Source organism: Pseudophryne corroboree, chromosome 6 (genome assembly GCF_028390025.1).
Source record: "Pseudophryne corroboree isolate aPseCor3 chromosome 6, aPseCor3.hap2, whole genome shotgun sequence".
Lineage (NCBI taxonomy): Eukaryota > Metazoa > Chordata > Amphibia > Anura > Myobatrachidae > Pseudophryne > Pseudophryne corroboree.
The window spans coordinates 519,047,381-519,064,359 of record NC_086449.1 but is presented as its reverse complement, the minus strand read 5'-3'; the positions used below and the strand labels follow the sequence as shown (position 1 = coordinate 519,064,359).

Here is a 16,979-nt window from a genome sequence, read left to right as displayed (position 1 = left end):
CAAAGAATCCGACTTCCACCACGAATACGCTCCTCCTTAATTTGGTGGGCGTTGCACAGGAATCTCGCAGCAGGCTAGAGATTAGGCCAGTGATTTTCAACCATTTTCTACTCGCGGCACACCAAACAATATTTTAAACTTGCCAAGGCACACCATCAGTTCCCCACAGAAAAACAAAAAACAAAACACACATTGGCCGTCACAGTAAAAAAAAATCCACACATACATTGGCCTACACAGAGAAAACAATCATGTTGCTTCCCACATGAATTATTCACATTGTCCCCCCCCCCCCATAAAGCCATAAATCCTTATTCTCCCCACATAAATCTTATTGTTCCCCACAGGAGAACTAAAATAACAAATATTAGCTCCTACCGGTCAGCTGTCCTCCTTCCTGTCCCTCAATGGTGGGGGGTTTTCATAGTAGAGGGCTGCAAATACTGAGCAGCGGGCGGTCGGGCAGGTGTGGATGTGGGTGGGCGGGCAAGGAAAGCTGAGTATGCGGGTGGGCTGGCTAGGTGGTGAGACACGGCGGCCGTGACCTATGATATCACACCGCCGTGTCTTCAAGGCATAGGTCACGGTCAGAGCACGACTGATCCTCTTAGAAGAGCCCGGGCCAACAGTTCACTCTGAAGGTTCAGGAAGCTGCTCTGGCTCCGCGGCACACCGTGCAACTGGTCGCGGCACACTGGTTGAAAAAGCCTGGATTAGGCATTTGGGATTGAAGGGATCCTGCAACAGACACCAGTCTCAGAGGTTGGGGTGCCGTCTGGGAGGAGCATTAGTTTCAGAACAGATGGACGCTACTGGAAAGCAGCCTACCCTTACACATTCTCGAACTCTGAGCAGTTTACAGGGCCCTTTTTCTTAGCCAAAGGCCCTGTCATGGGTCAACACATAAAGATGCAGTCGGACAATGTCACGACGACGGCAGACGTAATCGGTCATGGAGAAACGGGATGGCGTTAAAGGAAACCACAAAAGATTTTGTTGTGGGCAGAAAGGCGAAACGTCATCCTCTCGGCAGGGTTCATTCCAGGTGTGGAGAACTGGGATGCGGATTATTTCAGTCGCCAGGTCGTGCATCCATGGGAGTGATACCTCCGTCCACGGAATTTCGACTTGGTGGTGAGATGGGGCCTACCTCAGATCGACCCAATGGCGTCTCGACAATACCATCAGCTGCCCAGATAGATGTCCAGGACAAGTGATCCAGCAGCTGAGTGAGTGGCCGCATTAACATTTTTTTTGTGTTATAAAAAGGTTTCCAGTTTTTTTCACCTTTCCAACTCATACCCAGGGATCTGAGTAGGGTTGACACGAGAGCGACTGTCTGTGATTCTAATCGCACCGGATTGGTCCCGCAGGAGTTAGTACTCAGACCTGCATGGGTTACTAACGGAAGATCCGTTAAGGTCTCTTCTGAGAGGGGACCTGCTATATCAGGGACCGTTCCAACTCCCAAAAACAGGCTGTGGTTCCCGGCAAGGCTATTAAAATCCCGGATTTTAATGAACAGAAGTATACTACGATCGTCCATTCCTACGATGATTACCGCTGGGTAGCCGGTCACAGCCATGTACTGCTACAGGATTTGGAAGGGGTACATGGCTTGGTGTCAAGAACGTGGGTGGAATTCGAAGCACTTCCACTTATCCAGACTTCTACTCTTCCTTCAGGCCGGTCTCTATTTAGGACTGAGGCTGGGCTCTCTGCATTCGGTTCTCTCCGTCCGATTTCAACAGCAATTAGCATCCTTGCAGAAGTCAAACCTTTTTACAGGGGGTTTTGCGGATAGCAGCCCCTTTTCTCTCTCCTACTACACCATGGGACTTGCATTCGGTGTTGGAGTTTTTGACATCACCTACTTTTGAACCGCTAGCAAAACCAGACCTGAAATATCTTTCTTGGTAGGTCACGTTTTTGCTTGCCTTGGCTTCGGCCAGGGTTTTTTTTATGTTGCGTGCCTTAGTGTAAGAGCCCCGTTTGGACTTTTCAGGAGGATAGGGCAGAACTCCTGCCTAGGGTTGTTTTTGGGGTTTTCACGTAAACCAGCCCATTATGGTCCCATCCTTCCGGGGTCTTGCAGATGGGGACGTGTCCTTGGATGTTGTCCGAGCTTTACGGGTATACGTACAGGTTACGTCATCCTTTGGAAGGTCAGACCATTCGTTTGTTCTTCAGGCTGGACCTAAGAAGGGTTGGCCAGCATCTCAGCGGTCTTTGTCTCGATGGCTTGGACTTGCCATTCGGCAAGTTTATATATAATTCCTGTAAAAAACAGGTTCGGGTTCAGTCGGGTACTCCTACCACTCGATTGGTGGATGCCTCGTGGGCGGTGGCCAGGGTGCTTCCACTGCTCAACTTTGCGGAGCGGCAACGTGGTCTTCAGCCCACGCATTCGCGTGCTTTTGCAAGTTTGATACCTTTGAGTCCGGCGACTCTATGTTCGGACGTTTGGTTTTGCAGACAACCGACAGCACTCCCTCCCTGGGGGTTAACTTTGGGACGTCCCCTAAGGTCTAATGGAATGCTCCAGTGTCCCCTAGTGGATGAAAGAGAAAAGAGGATTTTGGTACTTACCGATAAATCCATTTCTCTGAATCCTCTAGGGGACACTGGACGCCCGCCTCGGTGCTGTCGGCCTGCTCGATTCAAAGTTCTTGGTAAAACAGTTCGTACAAACAGCGTTGGTTTCTCGGTTAAGTTACTTGGCTGCTGTTTGTTAGGTTGTACGGTTCGGTTCCTCGCCATGTGCTCTAGCATCATGTCCTATTCTCTCAGTCAAATTTTCCAAACTGAGGGAGGAGGGATGTGAAGGGGGAGGAGCCGGCTGTGCAGACAATGCTAATTTTAGATTGTGCCACACCTCCGGTTGGAAGCTTCACACCCCTAATGTCTAATGGAATGCTCCAGTGTCCCCTAGAGGATTCAGAGAAATGGATTTATCGGTAAGTACCAAAATCCTCTTTTTTGTTGAAATATAACTTGTGTGTATCTAGTTGGTTTTCTAATATTAATCCAGGCACATGGCTGATCTAATGGCCAGTTGTTTGAAGTTGGACTAAATTTAATTGTCACCATATTTCTCTAATGTATTTGTCATTTTAGTCCTCCTTCATTGGGGCCATTGCGATTGGAGATTTGGTGAAAAGCACTCTGGGGCCAAAAGGCATGGTAAGTGGTTTAGGCTGAGCGATCAGATTTACCCCTGTAATTGGATGTTTCAAGGTAGAATTTCCACCCTTTACAAAACATTCTTTGGAGGGAATTCAATTAAGTGAAGGTGGATGTGAATTCCTGTTCCGGAAAGCCATATGTCCATCTTTACAGAAAGTTTTACCTCGCACCGCAGGCAGAGGAGGGCACATGCCATAAATTGAATTTCCCAGTTTAAATTTTAGTTAGCTGACACATTCTGTTTACTTAATGGCTGAAGTATTTTTGATGACCTATTTCTATGTGATGCTTCTGTTTCACTTGTGTGTTTTATGCAATAAATCTCTGTACAAATACTTAGGGGTATATGCAATTGCGGTCGAATTCACGAAATTGTCGAATTTCGGGTTATTATCGACCAAAAAAAAAAAATCGCCTATGCAATTCAGTGCTTTCCGACCAAAAAACGGACTTTCAAAATTCGACTTTTTGAAATTCGAATTTTTGCAAATTCGACTTTTTTGCAATGATACAAGTGCTGCAATTCGACCAAAGCATATTCAATTCAAGTTTGGAAATTCGACAGCAGTGCTTTTAGACAGCAAATTCGTCATTTTCAATCCGCCACACTTTGGAGGGTGAAAACAAATAAAAAAATTTTAAACATGTTTTTTTTTTTGGTTTTTTTTTTTTTGGGGAATAGCAGATCTATTTATATTAGAAGGGATTAGTTACTTTTTTTTTTTTTTTTTTTTTTTGGAGGCACAAATATTATTTATATATTTTTTAAAATATTATTTTTTATTTTTTTATGCTGGAACGGTAAAATCATAAAAAAAAATGGCGTGGGGTCCCCCTTCCAAAGCATAACCAGCCTCGGGCTCTTCGAGCTGGTCCTGGTTCTAAAAATGCGGGGAAAAAATTGACAGGGGATCCCCCGTATTTTTAAAACCAGCACCGGGCTCTGCGCCTGGTGCTGGTGCCAAAAATACGGGGGACAAAAAGAGTAGCGGTCCCCCGTATTTTTAACACCAGCATCGGGCTCCACTAGCTGGACAGATAATGCCACAGCCGGGGGTCACTTTTATGCCGTGCCCTGCGGCCGTGGCATCAAATATCCAACTAGTCACCCCTGGCCGGGGTACCCTGGGGGAGTGGGGACCCCTTCAATCAAGGGGTCCCCCCCCCAGCCACCCAAGGGCCAGGGGTGAAGCCCGAGGCTGTCCCCCCCCCCCCCCCATCCAATGGGCTGCGGATGGGGGGGGCTGATAGCCTTTTGTGATAATAAAAAGATATTGTTTTTTCCAGTAGTACTACAAGTCCCAGCAAGCCTCCCCCGCAAGCTGGTACTTGGAGAACCACAAGTACCAGCATGCGGGAGAAAAACGGGCCCGCTGGTACCTGTAGTACTACTGGGGAAAAATACCCAAATAAAAACAGGACACACACACCGTCGACAGTAAAACTTTATTTCATACGTCGACACACACATACTTACCTATGTTCACACGCCGACATCGGTCCTCTTCTCCATGTAGAATCCACGGATACCTGAAAAGAAAAGTTCAATATACTCACCTCAGCCATGGTCCAGAGATAAATCCACGTACTTGGCAAAAAAAGAAAACGCAAATACCCGACCACCGGACTGAAAGGGGTCCCATGCTGACACATGGGACACCTTTCCACGAATGAGACCTGTCAGTGACAGCTGTCACAGAAAGGTCTCTAAGCCAATCAGGAAGCGCAACTTCGTTGCGCTCACCTGATTGGCTGTGCGCTGTCTGAACTCAGACAGGGCATCGCACAGCCCCGTCCATTATATTCAATGGTGGGAACTTAGCGGCTAGCGGTGAGGTCACCCGCCGGTCAGCGGCTGACCGGCGGGTGACCCCACCGCTACCCGCAAAGTTCCCACCATTGAAAGTAATGGAGCGGCTTTGCGATGCGCTGTCACAGTACAGACAGCGCACAGCCAATCAGGTGAGCGCCACGGAAGTAGCGCTTCCTGATTGGCTGAAGGGACTTCAGTGACAGGAGTCACGTGATGTCCCGGCATTCGGGAGAAAGGGGTCTGATGTGAAAGCATTGGACCCCTTTCAGTCCGGTATTTGCGTTTTTTTTTTTTTTAACAAGTACGTGGATTTATCTCTCTGGACGTGGATTTATCTCTGGACGCTGGAAGGTGAGTATAATTTTTTCACAGGTACCCTCGGATCGCCGGAGACCGTGGCAGTCGGCGTGTCAACATAGGTAAGTATGTGTGTGTCGGTAGTGTGTAATAAAGTTTTACTATCAAGGTGTCTGTGTCCTGTTTTTATTTGGGTATTTTTTTCCCAGTAGTACTACAGGTACCAGCGGGCCCGTTTTTCTCCCGCATGCTGGTACTTGTGGTTCTCCAAGTACCAGCTTGCGGGGGAGGCTTGCTGGGACTTGTAGTACTACTGGAAAAAACAATATCTTTTTATTATCACAAAAGGCTATCAGCCCCCCCATCCGCAGCCCATTGGATGGGGGGGACAGCCTCGGGCTTCACCCCTGGCCCTTGGGTGGCTGGGGGGGGGGGACCCCTTGATTGAAGGGGTCTCCACTCCCCCAGGGTACCCCGGCCAGGGGTGACTAGTTGGATATTTGATGCCACGGCCGCAGGGCACGGCATAAAAGTGACCCCCGGCTGTGGCATTTTCTGTCCAGCTAGTGGAGCCCGATGCTGGTGTTAAAAATACGGGGGACCCTTACTCTTTTTGTCCCCCGTATTTTTGGCACCAGCACCAGGCGCAGAGCCCGGTGCTGGTTTTAAAAATACGGGGGATCCCTGGCCAATTTTCCCCCGGATTTTTAGAACCAGGACCAGCTCGATGAGCCCGAGGCTGGTTATGCTTTGGAGGGGGGACCCCACGCCATTTTTTTTTTCGGGTTTTTCCCGTTTTTTACAGTTTTTTAAAATCGCAGCAAAATCGGCCGATTTTCGCCCGCGATTCTGGCGAAACCGTTTTTCATTGAATATGGTGAATTCCGGCAGGCACCTGCCGGAATTCACCTGGCGAATTGAGTCGGAAAAAAAAACGGCGAAAAATTGCCGCGATTCGCCGTGAATTGCATATACCCCTTAGTGTTGGTAGTAAATGTGGTTTAGGCATGGAGTCACTGCAGGATTAAACCCCGTGGGGGCCCCTAGGCAGCTGAAATCTCGCCCCCTCGCAAATTTCTTAGTGCGTTCTTAATTTCACCAAAAAAATCTACCAAGTACTGAGTACATATGCACGATTATACTTTTCAGAGGGGCGACATTTCTGTATTTAAAATCTTTTTTTTTTTTTTAATTGATATTATGTAGTATTCTAATTTTCTGAAATTTTGGATTTGGGGTTTTCTTAAGCTGTAAACCACAATCCTCAAAATGATAACAAATAAAAGCTTAAAATATCTCACTGTGCATGTAATGAGTCTATATAATATATTAGTTTCACCTAAGTTGAATTACTGAAATAAATGAACTTTTGCACGATATTCTAGTTTTCTGAGTTTCCCCTGTATGCCGTCCTTCCTTCTCGCTCTACTTCTCCTCACTCGTGCTGCGGTCTTGCTTACTTAACTGGCTGGTGGCTGGGTGTTGGGTATAGTGGGAAGGGAGTCTGTGGCTGCTGGGAAAATATTAGTAACGATTTGGTGCGCAGACTCTCCTCTCCAGGCTATACCCAGTTTTCCCTGTGCCCCTATGGACCCTTAAGAAAAGGATTTAACTAGGTAAGAAAATAAATGCTCTTATCATAGGGACTTTGAATTCTGCAAAATCCTGTCATCCCATGAAATGAACCACTTGTATTTGCGTTTCTCATTGGGAGCAATAATGGCACATTTTTAAATGTACGTAATTCTACAGAGATAATGACACCTCTTAAATTTTTTTTTTTTAAATCTTAAAAATACTTAGAGGTGATTTATCAAAGCATATACAGAAAAAGTATCCATTGTTCTGTACTCATCAAGTATGTTAATGTAACAGGACAAGATTCTCCTAAGTGGTGGCAGAGACAGCAGTGTTACTGTAACGAATGATGGTGCGACCATTCTAAAGGCTATTGGAATTGATAATCCTGCTGCCCAGGTTTTGGTTGGTAAGTTTCAAGCAATAATTTGTATTAAGTAAATTTACTGAAGTTTTCTCTGACGTCCTAGTGGATGCTGGGACTCCGTAAGGACCATGGGGAATAGCGGCTCCGCAGGAGACGGGGCACAAAATAAAAGCTTAAGGATCAGGTGGTGTGCACTGGCTCCTCCCCCTATGACCCTCCTCCAAGCCTCAGTTAGATTTTTGTGCCCGGCCGAGAAGGGTGCAATCTAGGTGGCTCTCCTGAGCTGCTTAGAATAAAAGTTTAGTTTAGGTTTTTTTATTTTCAGTGAGTCCTGCTGGCAACAGGCTCACTGCATCGTGGGACTAAGGGGAGAAGAAGCGAACTCACCTGCGTGCAGAGTGGATTGGGCTTCTTAGGCTACTGGACATTAGCTCCAGAGGGACGATCACAGGTACAGCCTGGATGGGTCACCGGAGCCGCGCCGCCGTCCCCCTTACAGAGCCAGAAGAGACGAAGAGGTCCGGTGAAATCGGCGGCAGAAGACATCCTGTCTTCAGACTAAGGTAGCGCACAGCACCGCAGCTGTGCGCCATTGCTCTCAGCACACTTCACACTCCGGTCACTGAGGGTGCAGGGCGCTGGGGGGGAGCGCCCTGAGACGCAATATAACAGTATATACCTTAGGTGGCAAAAAGAATACATCACATATAGCTCCTGGGCTATATGGATGTATTTTAACCCCTGCCATTTTTACACAAAAAAGCGGGAGATAAGGACGTCGTGAAGGGGCGGAGCCTATCTCCTCAGCACACAAGCGCCATTTTCCCTCACAGCTCCGCTGGAAGGACGGCTCCCTGACTCTCCCCTGCAGTCCTGCTTCAGAATCAGGGTAAAAAAGAGAAGGGGGGGCATTTTTGGCAGAAAATAACGATAATAACAGCAGCTATAAGGGAATAACACTTATATAAGGTTATCCCTGTATATATATATATAGCGCTGGGTGTGTGCTGGCAGACTCTCCCTCTGTCTCTCCAAAGGGCTAAGTGGGGTCCTGTCCTCTATCAGAGCATTCCCGGTGTGTGTGCTGTGTGTCGGTACGCGTGTGTCGACATGTATGAGGAGGAAAGTGATGTGGAGGCGGAGCAGTTGCCTGTGTTGGTGATGTCCCCCCCTAGGGAGTCGACACCTGACTGGATGATTGTATTTAAACAATTAAGTGATAATGTCATCAATTTGCAAAAAACTGTTGACGACATGAGACAGCCGGCAAATCAATTAGTGCCTGTCCAGGCGTCTCAGACACCGTCAGGGGCGCTAAAACGCCCGTTACCTCAGTGGGTCGACACAGACCCTGACACAGATACTGAGTCTAGTGTCGACGGTGACGAGACAAACGTAATGTCCAGTAGGGCCACACGTTACATGATCACGGCAATGAGAGGCATTGAACCTTTCTGACACTACAAGTACCACAAAGAAGGGTATTATGTGGGGTGTGAAAAAACTACCAATAGTTTTTCCTGAGTCAGAGGAAATAAATGAGGTGTGTGATAAAGCGTGGGTTTCCCCCGATAAAAAACAGCTAATTTCTAATAAATTATTAGCATTATATCCCTTCCCGCCAGAGGTTAGGGCGCGTTGGGAAACACCCCCTAGGGTAGATAAGGCGCTCACACGTTTATCTAAACAAGTAGCGTTACCGTCTCCTGATACGGCCACCCTCAAAGAACCAGCTGATAGAAGGCTGGAAAATATCCTAAAAAGTATATACACACATACTGGTGTTATACTGCGACCAGCAATCGCCTCAGCCTGGATGTGCAGTGCTGGAGTCGCATGGTCGGATTCCCTGACTGAGAATATTGATACCCTGGATAGGGACAATATTTTGTTAACTATAGAACATTTAAAGGATGCATTGCTATATATGCGTGATGCACAGAGGGATATTTGCACCCTGGCATCAAGAGTAAGTGCTATGTCCATCTCTGCCAGAAGAGCGTTATGGACGCGACAGTGGTCAGGGGATGCGGATTCCAAACGGCACATGGAAGTATTGCCGTATAAAGGGGAGGAGTTATTTGGGGCTGGTCTATCGGACCTGGTGGCCACGGCAACGGCTGGGAAATCCACCTTTTTACCCCAGGTCACTTCACATCAGCAGAAAAAGACACCGTCTTTTCAAACTCAGTCCTTTCGTTCCCATAAGTACAAGCGAGCAAAAGGCCACTCCTTTCTGCCCCGGGGCAGAGGAAGAGGAAAATGACTGCACCGTGCAGCCGCTTCCCAGGAGCAGAAGCCCTCCCCTGCTTCTGCCAAGTCGTCAGCATGACGCTGGGGCTTTACAAGCAGACTCAGATATGGTGGGGGCCCGTCTCTGGAATTTCAACGCGCAGTGGGCTCACTCGCAAGTGGATCCCTGGATTCTACAGGTAGTATCGCAGGGGTACAAACTGGAATTCGAGGCGTTTCCCCCTCGTCGGTTCCTGAAGTCTGCTTTACCAAAGTCTCCCTCCGACAGGGAGGCAGTTTTGGAAGCCATTCACAAGCTGTATTCCCAGCAGGTGATAATCAAGGTACCCCTCCTGCAACAGGGAAAGGGGTATTATTCCACGCTGTTTGTGGTACCGAAGCCGGACGGCTCGGTGAGACCAATTTTAAATCTGAAATCCTTGAACACTTACATAAAAAGGTTCAAATTCAAGATGGAGTCACTCAGAGCAGTGATAGCGAACCTGGAAGAAGGGGACTATATGGTGTCTCTGGACATCAAAGATGCTTATCTCCACGTCCCAATATACCCATCTCACCAAGGGTACCTCAGGTTTGTAGTACAAAACTGTCATTATCAGTTTCAGACGCTGCCGTTTGGATTGTCCACGGCACCTCGGGTCTTTACCAAGGTAATGGCCGAAATGATGATTCTTCTACGAAGAAAAGGCATTTTAATTATCCCTTACTTGGACGATCTCCTGATAAGGGCAAGATCCAGGGAACAGTTAGAAGTCGGAGTAGCACTATCTCAGGTAGTGTTACGTCAGCACGGGTGGATTCTAAATATTCCAAAATCGCAGCTGATTCCAACGACACATCTACTGTTCCTAGGAATGATTCTGGACACAGTCCAGAAGAAGGTGTTTCTCCCGGAGGAGAAGGCCAGGGAGTTATCCGAGCTAGTCAGGAACCTCCTTAAACCAGGCCAGGTCTCAGTGCATCAGTGCACGAGGGTCCTGGGAAAAATGGTGGCTTCCTACGAAGCGATTCCATTCGGAAGATTCCATGCAAGAACGTTTCAGTGGGATCTATTGGACAAATGGTCCGGATCGCATCTGCAGATGCATCAGCGGATAACCCTGTCGCCAAGGACAAGGGTGTCTCTCCTGTGGTGGCTGCAGAGTGCTCATCTACTAGAGGGCCGCAGATTTGGCATTCAGGATTGGATCCTGGTAACCACGGATGCCAGCCTGAGAGGCTGGGGAGCAGTCACACAGGGAAGGAATTTCCAGGGCTTGTGGTCAAGCATGGAAACATCTCTTCATATAAACATTCTGGAACTAAGGGCCATTTACAATGCCCTAAGTCAAGCAAAACCTCTGCTTCAGGGTCAGGCGGTGTTGATCCAATCGGACAACATCACGTCAGTCGCCCACGTAAACAGACAGGGCGGCACGAGAAGCAGGAGGGCAATGGCAGAAGCTGCAAGGATTCTTCGCTGGGCGGAAAATCATGTGATAGCACTGTCAGCAGTGTTCATTCCGGGAGTGGACAACTGGGAAGCAGACTTCCTCAGCAGACACGACCTTCACCCGGGAGAGTGGGGACTTCACCCAGAAGTCTTCCACCTGATTGTAAACCGTTGGGAAAAACCGAAGGTGGACATGATGGCGTCACGTCTAAACAAAAAACTGGACAGATATTGCGCCAGGTCAAGGGACCCTCAGGCAATAGCAGTGGACGCTCTGGTAACGCCGTGGGTGTACCAGTCAGTGTATGTGTTCCCTCCTCTGCCTCTCATACCAAAAGTACTGAGAATCATAAGAAGGAGAGGAGTAAGAACTATACTCGTGGTTCCGGATTGGCCAAGAAGGACTTGGTACCCGGAACTTCAAGAGATGCTCACGGACGAACCGTGGCCTCTACCTCTAAGAAAGGACCTGCTACTGCAGGGGCCTTGTCTGTTCCAAGACTTACCGCGGCTGCGTTTGACGGCATGGCGGTTGAACGCCGGATCCTGAGGGGAAAAAGGCATTCCAGAAGAAGTCATCCCTACTCTGGTCAAAGCCAGGAAGGACGTAACCGCAAAACATTATCACCGCATTTGGCGTAAATATGTTGCGTGGTGTGAGGCCAAGAAGGCCCCTACAGAGGAATTTCAACTGGGTCGTTTCCTTCATTTCCTGCAAACAGGACTGTCTATGGGCCTAAAATTAGGGTCCATTAAGGTTCAAATTTCGGCCCTGTCGATTTTCTTCCAGAAAGAACTGGCTTCAGTACCTGAAGTTCAGACATTTGTAAAAGGGGTGCTGCACATACAGCCTCCTTTTGTGCCTCCAGTGGCACCTTGGGATCTCAATGTTGTGTTGAGTTTTCTAAAGTCACATTGGTTTGAACCACTTTCCACTGTGGACTTAAAATATCTCACATGGAAGGTGTCGATGCTGTTAGCCTTGGCTTCAGCCAGGCGTGTGTCAGAATTGGCGGCTTTATCATATAAAAGCCCTTACTTAATTTTTCATTCTGACAGGGCGGAATTGAGGACTCGTCCTCAATTTCTACCTAAGGTGGTTTCTGCATTTCACATGAACCAACCTATTGTGGTACCTGCGGCTACCAGGGACTTAGTGGACTCTAAGTTGCTTGACGTTGTCAGGGCCTTGAAAATATGTTTCCAGGACGGCTGGAGTCAGAAAATCTGACTCGCTGTTTATCCTGTATGCACCCAACAAGCTGGGTGCTCCTGTTTCAAAGCAGACGATTGCTCGTTGGATTTGTAGTACAATTCAGCTTGCACATTCTGTGGCAGGATTGCCACAGCCAAAATCAGTAAAAGCCCATTCCACAAGGAAAGTGGGCTCATCTTGGGCGGCTGCCCGAGGGGTCTCGGCTTTACAACTTTGCCGAGCAGCTACTTGGTCAGGGGCAAACACGTTTGCTAAATTCTACAAATTTGATACCCTGGCTGAGGAGGACCTGGAGTTCTCTCATTCGGTGCTGCAGAGTCATCCGCACTCTCCCGCCCGTTTGGGAGCTTTGGTATAATCCTCATGGTCCTTACGGAGTCCCAGCATCCACTAGGACGTCAGAGAAAATAAGATTTTACTTACCGATAAATCTATTTCTCGTAGTCCGTAGTGGATGCTGGGCGCCCATCCCAAGTGCGGATTGTCTGCAATACTTGTACATAGTTATTGTTACAAAAATTCGGGTTATTATTGTTGTGAGCCATCTTTTCAGAGGCTCCTTTGCGTTTATCATACTGTTAACTGGGTTCAGATCACGAGTTGTACGGTGTGATTGGTGTGGCTGGTATGAGTCTTACCCGGGATTCAATATCCTTCCTTATTATGTACGCTCGTCCGGGCACAGTATCCTAACTGAGGCTTGGAGGAGGGTCATAGGGGGAGGAGCCAGTGCACACCACCTGATCCTTAAGCTTTTATTTTGTGCCCTGTCTCCTGCGGAGCCGCTATTCCCCATGGTCCTTACGGAGTCCCAGCATCCACTACGGACTACGAGAAATAGATTTATCGGTAAGTAAAATCTGATTTTGTTTCATCTACTTAATTTTTTTTTTTTTTTTCTCCTCCTTTTTAGATATGTCCAAGGTCCAGGATGATGAAGTAGGTGACGGAACAACATCTGTGACTGTGTTGGCAGCTGAATTGCTTAGAGTAAGAGAATCATAATCTGAGTATATTTTATCCTAAGGAACACAAGGCATAGTTTTCTTACATGTGCCACTGTAACTTTGTAGCTTTCTTTGGTTACTGTTGTACAAAACAAATAGTAGCGCTTATACCAGTAAGTTGATTTAGTGCTATGCATTTCATCCAGTAAGAGCATCTCTGTAGACAGTATTTAAAGATTTGGTTTGTTTGAGTAGGGAGTTCTAATTTCTAGTTAAACAACATCCAAAGTGGAATAATAATAATAAAAATAATAATAATAATAATTTATTATTATTCAGGCACATGTGCATTTACAGTGATAACTGTAATAAAATGCAAACTCAGCCTGTCCACAGCACATCCTCTCACTGGCTCAAATGGAGTCCTCATTCTACTTGGCCAGACTGTGATGATAGCAGGTAGGCAATCGTATTTTCCAGTTGGCCAAAACACCTTGTAGAGAAAAGTGACATTACAGGCTGGGTGATGTAGCGATTGTTGAAGGACTAGAGAGAATTGAGGTTTAATGTACAGGACTGGCACCACATCCTTGGTAATGTAGCAGCTCCTTATCCCTAGTAACAGACACTGGGTACGTTGCTAATATTATTCTTTGCCATATAATATGCTTGTGAAGATGCAAGGGAAGGGACTGATATTTGAGAAATCCCATGGCTTTTTAAGATGTCAGAATCCTATCTGTACATACAGTACTATGCAAAAGTTTTAGTCAGGTGTGGAAAATTGCTGCAAAGTAAGGGTGTGTACACACAGTGAGATCCTTGCTATACCTGATTTTCACTTGTGATTTCCCTTGAACTCCCTGGAGCCCAGATAGCACAGATTTTTACAAACTTTTCTTGAGATATGGACTATGTGTGCTTACGATTTTGGCTTATGTGAGATTTTGGCTTATGTGAGATGTCATTTTACATGTGAGATGAACTAGATAATACACCGATATAGCAAGGATTGACTTGCCTGCACAGTCTATCTTTTCTTGCGATGCCGACCTGGCTGGACATCGCATCGGGATCGCAAGATGACTTTCACCTTGCGATCTGCACTAACTCTTCTTGCGATTTTGACCCCCCCTGGTTCAAGGTGCGGTTGACACTCAGGGGAGGCATACGGGACCCTCCTGGGGGTGATCTGCTATAGCCCCCTGTGTACACTGGCTAGCGGTGGCTTAAACTAGCACTTGTGTGATTATTATTTTTTTTTAAAGCTGTTTTGGAGACATTGCCAGTATAAAAAACACTGTAGTTCTGGCGCCATTGGGGGGGGGGGGGGGGGGGGGCAATCTCAAAGTGGGACCAGTGGTATTTTGACGCCTTCCAGCGGCAGGCACACACAGCTCCTCCTGACACTCAGAAAACACTGGAAAACTGGTTCAGGGTGTAGCAAAGGGGGAGAGTCGCTATTGAACACAATCCAGCTTTTTCCCACCTGGCACAAGCAGCCGAGTGTGAAAACAGCCCTTAGATGACCTGTTTAAGTTAGCCTGGAAACATCCAGACAAAAAATACCAAGTGTCAAAAAGATTTTTGCACACTTTCCCATTTGCTCCTGAAGGTAGGAAATTCGGTGGTGCTGCTTCCCCCGGGCTCCTTTACCATAAAGGACCCTGGGGACAGAAAAATAGAGACTACACTAAAGTCTATCTATACAGTAGCAGGTGTATCGCAAAGGCCAGTCATAGCGGGTTGCTGGATGACCCATGCCATTCATACGTGGGCTTCTCAAATTCAGGAGGGCCTCTCCGGGGATATGCCTCTGGTCACTACAGTGACTCTCGTGAAGCACATTTAGGACACTGCACGCGTCCTGTCTGATTTGCTCAAGGAGATGGTCAATATTAATGCTAGGACCTCTGCCATGGCAGTGTTGGCGCACTGGGCCTTGTGGTTGCATCAATGGATAGCGGACGCAGAGTCCAAGAGCAGTGTGGAATCTCTCCCCTTTTCTGGGGAATGGCTCTTCGAGGTTGAGTTGGATACGTTAATTTCCAAGGTTATTGCAGGGAAATCCAAATTTTTCCCCTCCTGGGCCCCACCGGCTAGGTGTTCTTATCCGGGGCTGTCTGTTAAGTCCTTAACAGATTTTGATCTAGGGCCAGAGATGCTTCCAATGCGGCTAGAGGCGCCAGAGGTAAGACGAGAAGACCTACAAACACCAGTTCTCAGGAACAGAACACCAGTTCTGTTTCCGCTAAGTCCTCAGCATGACTGTGCCCACCCACTTCGAGGTGGGAGCTCGACTGCATCACTTTAGCCGCGCCAGGGAGAGTTCCTGCCGGGATACATGGGTTAAGGACCTTATTTCTCAGGGCTACAAGTTGGAGTTCGGTGCTCCTCCCCAACGATTTTCAAATCCAGCTTACCAGCTTTGGAGGATACACAAGTTACGTTGCAACAGGCCATCCAAAAGTTGGTCCAGTCCCACGTCATTGTTCCAGTACCAATACAACAACGAGGAACGGGTTTTTACTCCAACCTGTTTGTGGTTCCGAAGCCGGACGGTTCAGTAAGACCCACTTTGAACCTAAAGTCCTTGAACCCATACCTAAAGGTTTTCAAGTTCAAAATGGAATCCTTGCAAGCAGTGATTGCAGGCCTGGAAGAACATGAATTCATGGTCTCCCTGGATATCAATGACGCCTATCTCCATATTCCGATTTGGCCAACTCATCTTTATCTGAGGTTTGCCCTACTTGGACGATCACTACAATTTCCAGGTGCTACCCTTCTGCCTGTCCTCAGCTCCGAGGGTGTTCACAAAGGTGATGGTGGAGATTATGCTCCGGGTCCAGGGGGTCAGTGTTGTCCCTTACTTGGACAATCTCCTGATAAAAGCAAGATCCAGGGAGCTTTTATTGCTCCATATCGACTGCACTATCCAACTTCTGTCACACCATGGGTGGATTCTCAATTTACAGAAGTCCCACCTGGAGCCAACTCTGCGGCTCCTGTTCCTGGGGATGTTACTGGATACTGTGGCCCAGTAGGTATTCCTCTGAGGACAAGGTGAGAACACTTCAGGACATGGTCCGCATGGTTCTTCGACCTGCTCGAATATCCATCCATCTTTGCATAAGATTGTTGGGGAAGATGGTTGCCTCATATGAGGCAATCCAGTATGGGAGGTTCCATGCCAGAACATTTCAATTGGGTGGCTGCAGTATTCCAATCTCTTGGAAGGCCGAAGTTTCGGGATTCAGGATTGGATCCTCACGACGGATGTGAGTCTGAGAGTATGGGGAGCTGTCATGGTACACGGATCTTCTGGATATGTACGTCGAAGGCCCTTGGCGTCTACCACTAAGAAGAGATCATCTTCAACAAGGACCGTTTGTCTACCCGGACTTACGGCGACTTCGTTTGACGGCGTGGAGGTTGAGCGGAACATCCTAACTCACAAGGGCCTTTCCACAAAGGTCATTGCTACCATGGTTCCGGCTAGGAAACCAGTGACGTCAAAACACTATCATCATATCTGGAAAATATGTCTCTTGGGGGCGAGGACCGCACGTACCCGCCTGCAGAGTTCAACTTGGGACGTTTCCTACAGGCTGGTGTGGACAAGGACTTACGTCTGGGTTCCATTAAGGTCCAGATTTCAGCGCTCTCCATCTTCTTCCAGAAGAAATTGGCAGTGTTGTCAGAAGTTCAGACCTTTTTGCTTGGGGTACTTCATACAACCTCCTTTTGTGCTGCCCATTGCACCCTGGGGGTTGAATGTGGTGTTGGAATTTCTAGTCCTCCTGGTTTGAACCACTGCTGACGGTACAAGACAAGTACCTCACGGTGAAGACTGTGATGTTACTGGCCCTGGCTTCTGCTAGGCGTGT

General features: G+C 47.6%; 1 protein-coding gene across 1 annotated transcript in view; it reads left to right on the top strand.

The window, feature by feature from the left end:
• The window catches only part of CCT2 (chaperonin containing TCP1 subunit 2), an 86,894-nt gene that overhangs the window by 14,204 nt on the left and 55,711 nt on the right, over window positions 1-16,979 (top strand). Inside the window, exons 3-5 of the mRNA XM_063927489.1 lie at window positions 3,118-3,183; window positions 7,172-7,283; window positions 13,056-13,132. Coding sequence (XP_063783559.1) covers window positions 3,118-3,183; window positions 7,172-7,283; window positions 13,056-13,132 — 255 coding nt within the window. The remainder of the gene's footprint in view (window positions 1-3,117; window positions 3,184-7,171; window positions 7,284-13,055; window positions 13,133-16,979) is intronic.